The sequence below is a fragment of the Oryza glaberrima genome, chromosome 6, assembly GCF_000147395.1.
Source record: "Oryza glaberrima chromosome 6, OglaRS2, whole genome shotgun sequence".
Lineage (NCBI taxonomy): Eukaryota > Viridiplantae > Streptophyta > Magnoliopsida > Poales > Poaceae > Oryza > Oryza glaberrima.
Window position 1 is genome coordinate 24767063 of NC_068331.1, and position 11144 is coordinate 24778206.

Here is an 11144-nt window from a genome sequence, read left to right on the forward strand (position 1 = left end):
GTAAATAAAAATCAATTGCACGGTGCGGTTGGCTGGTTGTTATTTTTATTCTGTCATAACATAAAATCGATACGATGACAATGCCGTCTAGGAGAAGATAGTTTATGCTCTGATATCATGCCGACATCAGCGAGATGTCAGCATGAAACCTAGGCACAGATGCCATGCTTCTTCCATGTTCTCATGTTGAAAATTCATGCCAATTATTTCTATCACACTCAATGACGATTGCGGCGGCGAAGCCTGCAATTAACACTACATATTGCCTTGTGCAGGTGATATCATCACCAATTCACCATTAGCTATCTTACCTGCTTCCCTATAAATACCCTCAGCCGGAAGGGTTAATCATATGCATCAAACACACAACACTAACTCATCACGAGTTTAATACACATAGTAATCCTACGTAATCAAACTTAATTAGATTGAGTTAATCAACTCAATACTACAAAAAATCATTTTTGCAGGCGATCAAATTAGGGTAAATTAAGTGACTGTAAGCTTTGTTAAACGCCATGGATTTGGTGAAGAGTAATCCGCTTCAGGGGAGCCCATGGAGCTTGTTGAACTTGCTGGTATTGATCATTGTCGCCGCCATGATCTGCGGCGAGCTACGTCATCGTCGTCGTCGTCGTCGTCGTGGCGAGAATGGTGGCGCCACGAGGCTGCCTCCGGGGCCATGGCGGCTGCCGTTCGTCGGCAGCCTGCACCACCTCGCGGTCATGAGGCCGCGCGGGGTGGTGGTGCACCGCGCGCTGGCCGAGCTGGCGCGGCGGCACGACGCCCCCGTCATGTACCTCCGCCTCGGCGAGCTCCCCGTCGTGGTGGCGTCGTCGCCGGAGGCCGCGCGCGAGGTCCTCAAGACGCACGACGCGGCGTTCGCCACCCGCGCCATGAGCGTCACGGTGAGGGAGTCCATCGGCGACAAGGTCGGCATCCTCTTCTCCCCCTACGGCAAGAAGTGGCGCCAGCTCCGCGGCATCTGCACCCTCGAGCTGCTCAGCGTGAAGCGGGTGCGCTCGTTCCGCCCCATCCGGGAGGAGCAGGTCGCCCGCCTCGTCGACGCCATCGCCGCCGCCGCCGCCGCGGCGTCGTCCACGGCGGAGGCGGTGAACGTCAGCAGGCAGATCACCGGGCCGATGACGGACCTGGCGCTGCGCGCCATCATGGGGGAGTGCTTCCGGTGGCGGGAGGAGTTCCTGGAGACGCTGGCGGAGGCGCTCAAGAAGACGACCGGGTTCGGCGTCGCCGACATGTTCCCGTCGTCGCGGCTCCTCCGCGCCGTCGGGAGCACGGTGCGCGACGTGAAGCTGCTGAACGCCAAGCTGTTCGAGCTGGTGGAGTGCGCCATCGAGCAGCATCGGGAGCAGATCAGAGCGGCTCACGACGACGACGACGACGCGCATGGCCATGGCGACAAGGAGTGCTTGCTGAATACTCTGATGAGAATTCAGAAGGAAGGTGATGATCTTGATGACACTCTCACCATGGCAACCGTCAAAGCTGTCATTCTTGTAAGTATCTACTCTACACTAGCTGCTACCTCCATCAATTTTTATAGGACTTGCTTTATTTTGAAAAAATCATCGAGACTTTTATTAATAACCGTGAAGCTATATTATTTTCTAAGTAGTGCCTATATTTCACGCGCCTAAAATTTCTTTAAAAAAATTGTTACCTTTCTCAAGATAAACAATCCAATGGTTCTCATCACCTCTCCTTATCTATTGCAACCTCCATCCCATAATATAGTAAATAGTAGTATATAACAAGACATATTCTAATACTACGAATCTGAACAACCCTTGTCTAGATTCGTAGTGCTAGAATATCTCATCACGTACTAGTTGCTATGCATGGTATAGGATTTGGAGAGAGTATTTATTACTTATAATTCTCCTATGTTGATTAATAAATTATTCTAACATAAATTTTACAATATTACATCAAACCAACTTATTATAAATCATTAAAATTTACAAAATCACATGCAAAAAAAATTCAGACAAATACACAAATAAAGTAAAATTAATCATGTGTAACTCCAAAATTATAGTTAAGATGAACTTAAACTCCATATTGCATAAGGATTAGTAATATGCAATTTTAGGTTACTGAAAATATACAAATTTTTAGGCGTCTAAAATCTAGCAAATCCCTATTTTCTGAGAGTCGTTTGCAATATGAATATATTGGTACACTAAATATACTTGTAATTTGACAAAATTATTGACAACATAAAATGGCAAGTATAGATTTGTGTCTTGAAAAGAAATTCATAATCTCCAAAGATTTATTAGATTTTATAAAATTATCTAAATATATAAAATTATGGTCAAAGTCACACCTTAAATACCGTGATAAAAACTTCAATGTCAATAGTATGTTCAATCAGAGGGAGTACATATTTATGTATGAATGGTTTCCCACCTTGTGCCCTACTACCCTCCATCAACAAAGTAACACTGTAAATATGCATGTTTCCTTTAACATGCACTAACATATGCATGACATGCATTGGCCAGGACATGTTTGCAGGTGGAAGCGAATCAACATCAACAACACTTGAATGGGCCCTGTCAGAGCTTGTGAGGAACCCTCATGTGATGCAAAAGGCACAGGCAGAAATACGACATGTTTTGCAAGGAAAGTCTAGGGTAACTGAAGATGACTTAATTAATTTAAAGTACCCAAAGAACATAATCAAGGAAACACTACGGTTGCATCCTGTAGCACCTCTACTTGTCCCAAAAGAGTGTCAGGAGTCGTGTAAAATCCTCGGCTACGACGTTCCTAAGGGAACAATCATGTTCGTGAACGCATGGGCTATCGGCAGAGACTCTAGATATTGGAATGATGCAGAAGTGTTTATGCCAGAGCGTTTTGAGAAAGTTGCGGTTGATTTTAGAGGTACAAACTTTGAGTTCATACCATTTGGAGCAGGACGGAGGATGTGCCCAGGAATAACGTTCGCAAATGCAACAATCGAAATGGCCCTCACTGCTCTTCTATACCACTTTGATTGGCATCTCCCTCTAGGTGTAACACCGGATGGGTTGGACATGGAGGAGGAATTCGGCATGAGCGTTTCAAGGAAAAGGGATCTTTATCTACGACCGACACTCCATATGGGACTTGAAAGAATACGATGAATACACGCGTGTTGTCATGGAAAACGTTGATAGTAGCCGAATGGTGTATGTACCTATATAGGAGAACAAAAATACTTTCTACAAATTATAGTACCTATACTTACAAGATGTTTGGAAGGTAGGAACTCCTAAGATATTCAGATATTCCAGAGCTCCGAGTGCATTAGTAGAAATTCATGCACGAACACAATATATAAGGCGTTGCTGTCATGTACAAGAGCTAGTGTATTGTACGTTTCCAGATGTAATGTAACAAAAGTTTGCAAGATATATGCACCTTTTGAAAAATTGAAACATGAGTACTGCATCCCAACGTACATTGCAATATAATTTGTCTTTTATACCTGAATTAATTTGTGCCTCAAGCTAGTACCGCGTGAAGAAAATGCCATGTGGATCGATGAGAACAGCTGATCTCCTACATTAAGGTCAACTCTTACACTTAAAAAAAGGTGATTTGATAGTGAATCACCGAACTATACTATATATTGTGTGAAGTAATACTCAATCCAACAAGAACGGAAATTTGGGTAATAAAGACAAACTCGTGTGTTAAGTACATACGTAATTATGCACCGATGAAATAGCCGCTTAGGAGTCAAAATGATTTTTTTTATTTTGAAGAAAATTTAAAACGAAATTCTAGGTTGACTTAAGAAGTTTCTGACTGCTGACTCTGTTTTTTTCTGACTGCTGACTCTGTTAATTATTTTCTATCAATCACCCATTATTTTTTATCTAAAAAAAATCTGTGTTTTGAAGTAAATGCAGATGCAGAAGTAGCATAGGCTCTGTTCGTTTCATGGAGTTCCCAACTCCCCCATCTCGTTTTCCGCGCACGCTTTTCAAACTGCTAAACGGTGTGTTTTTTGCAAAAAAGTTTCTATATAAAAGTTGCTTAAAAAAATCGTATTGATCCATTTTTTTAAAAAAAAATTAGCAAATAATTAATTAATCATGTGCTAATGAACTGCTCCGTTTTTCGTACCGGAGGGATGGGTTCCCAACCCAAGCAAAAGAACAGAGCCATAGTACAGGTTTACAGGCTCATGGAGTATACAACTCAGAAAACACAATTACAAGGGGCTAAGTAATGAAATCAAAAGCTAGTGCCCTTACTCTCTCTGGTTTCATTTTAATTAACGCTTTGCACAATAACACGCTCTACAAGATATACCTTTGACCTTATTTTTCTATTATAATATATACAATAAATAAATGCATGTTTACTTTTATTATAGTGTTTTGATTTACAAATCTATATATGTTTTTCTAGTTTCTTTAAGCTAAATTTTTTTAAAGTTATTGATAGTCAAAGTTATAAAAGTTTAACCTCAATCTTGTCCAAAACGTCAATTAATATAGAACTAGAGGGAGTATCTTCTAAAAGAAAAAGAGCTAGTGCTCTTTTGAAAGTCAAATTAAGGACAAATTTCAAGTTAGTTCGTACATTCGAAGCCAAGAAATTTGATTGAATTTCGACAAATAAATCAACCGTCTCATCTAGCTCGTCTCCGTGTTAGGAACAGGAACACGAACAGTAGCATGCAGCCACAGATCGCTCTTCCTCCTCGCCGTGATCCCGAGCCCCTCAGCCATGTCCAGCTCGCCGGCGGCGGCGGCGCCTCCGGCGAGCTCCCAGTCGAAGTGGAAGAGGAGGCTCGCGAGCCCGAGCTCCATGATGGCGACGGCGAATGCCACGCCGGGGCACATCCTCCGGCCGGCTCCGAACGGCACGAACTCGAAGTCCGTCCCCCTGAAGTCCACCGCGCCGCCGCCGTCGAACCGCTCCGGCCTGAACTCCTCGGCGTCGGGGCCCCAGACCGCGGCGTCGCGGCAGATCGCCCACGCGTTGACGAGCACCATGGCGCGCTCCGGCACGTCGTAGCCGAGCACGCGGCGGCGTGGCTCCTGGCACTCCCGCGGCAGGAGGAGGGGCACCGCGACGTGGAGGCGGAGCGTCTCCTTGATGACGAGGTGGAGGTAGTGGAGGTCCGGGAGGGCGTCCTCCGTGACGTGGGTGTGCCCGGCGAGGACGCCGCGCACCTCCGCCTGCGCCTTGCGGAGCGCCGCCGGGTTCCGCATCAGCTCCGCCATCGCCCATTGCAGCGTCGTCCCCGTCGTCTCGCTCCCCGCGCTGAAGAGATCCTACATGGTGGACGGCGACGGCTTGTCAATTTCGTCGAACACCTTGGAGGGAGAAGAATTTGGTCGAACACTTGTGGGGAGAGAGGGTGGGAGAGCTTACGATGATCACGGCACGGATGGTGCCCATGTCGAGAGGGATCTGGAGGCCGCCATCCTTCTGGATCCGGAGGAGCACGTCGAGGAGGTCCTCGTCGCGCCACCCGGTGGCGGCCCTCCTCTGGCGGTGCTCCTCGATGACGCCGTCCATGAGACGGGTCATCTCGCGGCTGTGCGCCTCGGCCCGGCGCGCCGCCCCGCTGAGCACGCGGGCAAGGCGCGATGACGGGAACACGTCGGCGAGGGTGAACCCGGCGGCCACCTTGACGCCCTCCTCCAGCCTCTCCAAGAACGCGTCGCGGTCACTGATCCGGTCACCCACCACCGCCCGCACCACGGCGTCGGTCACGTACCTGGCTACGAGGGAGCTGACGTTCACCGGCTCGGACGTCGTCGTCGACGACGACGACGACAGCGACGCGACGAGGGCGGCGGCCTCGGACTCGCGGGCGCGGCGGAGGCAGCGGACGCGGCGGGCGCCGAGGAGCTCCGTGACGCAGAGCTTGCGGAGGCAGCGCCAGTGCTCCCCCTGCGGCGCGAACGCGACGCCGAGGCCGTCGCGGGTGAGCGCGCGGAGCGTGGCCGTCTGCGGCCGCGTGGCGACGGCGGCGTCGTGGGTCCTCATCACCTCCCTCGCCGCGGCGGGCGACGACGCCACGACGACGGGGAGCTCGCCGAGGCGGAGCAGCATGAGCTCGCCGTGGCGGCGCGCCAGGTCGCGCATCGCGCGGTGCGGGAGCTTGCCGGCGAGATGGTGCAGGCTGCCGATGACCGGCAGCTGCCATGGCCCGGGTGGCAGGTTCTCGCCATTGTTGCGTGGCCAGAGCTTGACGAAGGCGAGAGATAGTATCAGTACAGTGGCCAAGAAGAGATACTGCTCCATGTTTCTCTGTTCAGCTTTGCAGTGGTTGCAAACTTTGCAATGAGAAAGCAAGCTTTATAATTTTTCAGTGAGAAAGCAAAGCTTGAGAAGATGGAAAAAAAATTGAAATCAGAATGTGTTTTCACCCAATTTAAATGTTTTTCTAAATTCGAATTTCCAGCTGATTAGGGGCACCGACTTGTAAACTCGAACTTTCAGAAATTCCGTTCAGGAGAATTTTTTTTTTCCAAACGGCCAATCAGATTGACTGTATTTATATTAATAGAGGGAAGTTCAGTTACAGAACCAAAAACTAAAAGAAAGGAAAAAATTGTACAAGTCTCACTACAACACATGCTTGTACGTCTGTCCTCCTTATGGCAACAATCCTGGGAATGATATGCTTTTGCCGTAGCTATGTGAGAATGTCAAACCAGATTTGGTTTGAGGCTGGGCATTATTCGTTCAGGAACTGTGAACAGCTAGCTGGATACACGACCAGCCATATTAAACGAGCAGGAGAATGGCGAGTGATTAGTATATTATGGAAACAAAGTAGTCAAGCCCTGCAGCAAAGGCCATGTTCCTACCTATTTTTACTTAGGGATGCAATTTCGTTTGTGCATAAACCTTGTAACATGCAGTAGATGCTTTGGACAGATTATTAATTTTTACCGACGATATTGTATTTAAAGATGAGCATGTGAATTGCGATTGGACTATAGTATCATGCTATGGAAGATCAGTATTCTGATCTTGAAGCATTGTGGCAGCTAAAACAAAGGGCATACATATATTATTCTGTCATTTTACACAGCATTAAACAATTCTCCACTACACTTGTGCCATGCTTATTCCATAACAAACAGGATTCTGTGCATAGCACGAGGTTGCTAGCAGAATTCAGAAGATAAAAGATGTCCTTTGTTCACTCGATTTCGGTTCACATAGACAAGATCTAAGTACAGTTTTCAGAAGATCAAAATGCGCCATAAACTGATTACAATAGGATCTTTCTCAGCTTGCAGCTTCAGTATCTTGCTATCTTCCAAGCTCAGTATCTTCAGTGGGGTGTAGTCGTGCAGATGACACGCTAGCAGTTGTAGCAGCACCATCACCTAGAAGACGTCTGGATTGCAATGGCCGGAGATAATGCCGTGTTGCGTCGCTTGGGCAAGATGTAATGACAGGACATAATTCCTATGCTGCAAGATAAGAGATGAACAACCAAGATTCTTGTTAGAACAAACATTAGAAATAATAACATAAAAGAACTGAAAATTAATGAATGTTGTGATAAACGCACAAACCTGTAGCGCCTTTATCTCCTTTTCGTACGTGTCGATAATCTGCGACCGCTCCTGCGACATTTTCTTTTCATAATCATTGAGCCGATTGTGCTGCTTAAGAAATGCGCGCTTCAGGACACAGTTCTGTTCGAGAAGGCCTCCTAACATCAGCTTCAGTATCTTGTGTTCCTGGAAGTATCAGTCAAGTTGATCAGTCAAGCTTCCATAACTTTCATAACTGGAAGATATTGATAATTCAAGACGACATTATTATATCTGGATGGAGTAGTATTTGTTACCTCGCGCATCTTCCGCATTTCAACTGGACTGATACATGCTGCAGTGGATTTCTCGAATAGGTCAAGTAACCTAAATGCTCGGTTCTTGGCATCAACCAAATCTAGAGCAGAGGACATCTCCTTGACAACTAGCTCAGCCCATTCAGACCCATTGGATGGGATGTTCATCGCTGACAAATCAGATTCAACTGCAACAACCATCAGTAAAAGAGAGTTTCAGATATCCGCAAAATTAACTAATTGGTCTGGAAGGGTAATCATGAATGAAAGGAAAACAAATGTTACCATACCTTTAGGAGAGACCACCTCGTTTCCTGTATCACCGGAAGCCGCCTCTGTGATCTCAGTATCAGTATGAGACTGCAAACGATGTTTGAATCCCCTAATTGCAGCGTCCAACACATTACCGGACGCTTCAAAAAAGCTCTTCAGGAGCTACAAATTCAAAAAGAGAAAAAAAAACAGTATCAGATAAACTGGCAGTCTGGCACAGACATCAAATTAGATGCAAACACAATGAACAATGATGAATCGTATTCAACATCAAACACAATGATCAATGTTGAATCATATTCAATACCAATATCATCAACGATGAAACATCTAAAGTCTCATCAGTAATATCAGGATTCTTAAGTCTTAACCCTCTACTTACTAATTAAGTGCCTGTGCAAGTGCAAACATGAATCCCACAAAAATAATAGATGCGTGCTAATTTCTGCGGCTGATGATTCATTCATAAATCACAATCCTTTCATCTGCATCGTGATCGAATAGCGCTCCTATCCTATGGTGAAGAAGCTTAAAAAAAACAGAGCAACCAGAAAAAACAGAACAGAAGGTAAACAAAGATCGATGGATGAATCCTGCAATACCTGCGGATCTTCATGGGGGAAGATGAGCTGCAGCACTTCGATCGGATCGAACTCCAAACTCACCCCGAGGTCAGCCGCGGAGGCGGCCGACGACGAGCACCGGCCGCGCTTCGCCAGGTGGTGCGACGGGAGGGGGAACGGGTCGTCGAGGATGTCTGCGACTGCGAACCCGCGCTTCCGGCTGCTGGCGGCAGCGACCGTGGCCGCCATTGGTGCGGGCGATCGGAGGGGAGAGGGTGTACCGGCGGCGAACTCCTCGGATCAAAGGCGGAGAGTGATTCGGATGGAGCGGCGTTGCGGCCTCGCGGCCCGCGTGGCTTGCTTTTATAGGCGAGAAAGCCAGGGGAACTCGAGATCGGAGAGCCGAGTCCGATTCCGAAGCGGCACGGTAGGGGCAGATCCAACTTGGGACATGGGGGTTCAGTTGAGCCCCAAACTTTTCGGGGGAAAAAACAAACTGTTACTTGTATTAAGGTTAAGGTTAAGGCTTTATTTAGTACCCAAATTGTTTTTTCTTAAAAACATCACATTAAATCTTTAGACACATATATGGAGCATTAAATATGGATAAAATAAAAAACTAACTACACAGTTTGCATGGAAATCACGAGGCAAATCTTTTAAGCCTAATTAGTCCATGATTAGCCATAAGTACTATAGTAACCCACGTAAGCTAATGACAGATTAATTAGACTTAATAAGGGTTTGCTTAGATTGTAGCCAAAATAAACCTTACCAAGTTTTGTCAATGCCAAAATTTTGGCAAGATGGTAATATTGTCAAAATTTTAACAGGATTTCTTATGTATTGATTAAATTTGGCAATAAACTAGACATAAATATTTTTTGACAACTTTGTCAAAAAATGGTATGGTTGAAAATAGCATCAAAGTGAATAGGCCCTAAATTCGTCTCGCGGTTTTCAGATGAGTTATAAAATTAGTTTTTTCATTCGTATAAAAACATCTTCCGATATTCGGTCAAATATTCAATGTGACACCTAAAAATTTTATTTTCGCAAACTAAACAACGCCTAAGGCTCTGAAATTAAAAGAAGAACCTCTTCCAGCTCTAGAAGAGAAGCTAGGGTTAACGAACGAACGCAAACAATATCCAGACAAAAGTAGTCACGATGGGAGAGAGAGATGAATCTGCTCTGCTCTGCTCGCCAGATGGAGATCGCCGCCCCTCTCCCTTGTTCTGTTCAGCCGGCACTCGTCTTGGCAGCGCAGGGAGCGGAGACAAAGAGACGGGAGATTTTCTTTCTTTTACGCTGCCAAGGAAGATATTCTACTCGGAGAATATTTAATTATTTATCATCCTTAATACTGGTAATTAAGAATTTGTCATTAAACCTACGTGTCATAAACTGTGAGTGATAAATTTTTAATTACCATATCTTAAAAGTGGCAAAAAGTTAATACGAGTACTCCCACCTTTATCTCAATATTTTTACTACTTTAAAATTAGCTATTTCTTTATAATGACTAGTTGCCCACGTATCAAAAATTAACAAACTCGATTAGCGATCGTATCGACAACAAACTCCTCATACCACCAATAACTCCTCATACCACCAATAACAACTATCACTCCACGCATCGCCACCACCGCTCTTTCTCCATGAGCCACCATCGTTACTCATCTCCGCCTTTGCATGTGCAATCGCACCCTCAAGTTATCCTCCATGGGTCACCCTTTTTTCTCCTCCCCTTTCGTCATGCACACTATCATTATGGTCGCCGTTAAGGTCGGTGGTGTCGGTCTTACAGAGACTCAGGGAGTCAAGGAGGAGGCAGGAGTCGACCCGATGAAGAGCGAAGACACTAGATTCGGGCTCCTTCTTGCTGGATATAGCGGTTCCCCAATTGTCGGAGGGAAAAAAAATGGAGAGAGAGAGAGAAAGAGTTAGTGTGCGGAGTGGTTCCTGAGTCACTGTGATGTGACCATCAAGTATATGCAACCAAGCATGAGAAATATAAAACATTGTCAAAGAATGCATCGGATGAATGAAGGATATACAAGATATTCAAGTCCAATGAGTTGTGGAATATAGTTCGGCCTCCGGAGACAACACTAACTTTATATGAACCTAGCATCTTCATGCCAACTCCGATTTGGGTAATCTTGTACTTGATGGAAAGCTTATCTCATTACCTTTCAAATGCATCTGGTCTCATATCCAAATTCATTCCGAGTCAACGGGAATCATCAAAACAAGGCAGTGTTGTTGCTGAAACCGAACTTGGGCTTTCAGCCTTGTAATAGACTAGGCCCATCTCGGAAGTGTCTCCGTCCACCTCCACGAATTAGAACATAACCCTAGATCTATTTTCCTCTATAAATGTCTATGCACACCCTCTAGAACAATTGGGTTTTGTTTAGTTGAATTTTGCCAAGTGCCATTCACCTTGTCTCTAG

The 11144-nt window shown here is 45.7% G+C and overlaps 3 protein-coding genes across 3 annotated transcripts; 1 reads left to right on the forward strand and 2 right to left on the reverse strand.

Moving 5' to 3' along the window:
- Positions 1–518: 518 nt before the first annotated feature.
- LOC127777038 (desmethyl-deoxy-podophyllotoxin synthase-like) lies at positions 519–3155 on the forward strand. The gene is made up of 2 exons (XM_052303548.1): positions 519–1517; positions 2529–3155. The coding sequence occupies exons 1-2, from the start codon at positions 519–521 to the stop codon at positions 3153–3155; spliced, it is 1626 nt and encodes a 541-aa protein (XP_052159508.1).
- A 1434-nt stretch (positions 3156–4589) lies between these two features.
- On the reverse strand, positions 4590–6290 carry LOC127777397 (desmethyl-deoxy-podophyllotoxin synthase-like). Its single transcript, XM_052303981.1, has 2 exons — positions 5404–6290; positions 4590–5303 (listed from the first exon to the last, which is right to left on the reverse strand). The coding sequence occupies exons 1-2, from the start codon at positions 6280–6282 to the stop codon at positions 4659–4661; spliced, it is 1524 nt and encodes a 507-aa protein (XP_052159941.1). The 5' UTR covers positions 6283–6290; the 3' UTR covers positions 4590–4658.
- A 742-nt stretch (positions 6291–7032) lies between these two features.
- Positions 7033–9098, reverse strand: LOC127777705 (uncharacterized). The gene is made up of 5 exons (XM_052304315.1): positions 8725–9098; positions 8140–8284; positions 7850–8037; positions 7572–7739; positions 7033–7466 (listed from the first exon to the last, which is right to left on the reverse strand). Exons 1-5 carry the CDS (start codon positions 8932–8934, stop codon positions 7380–7382), a joined length of 798 nt encoding a protein of 265 aa, XP_052160275.1. The 5' UTR covers positions 8935–9098; the 3' UTR covers positions 7033–7379.
- Positions 9099–11144: the final 2046 nt, after the last annotated feature.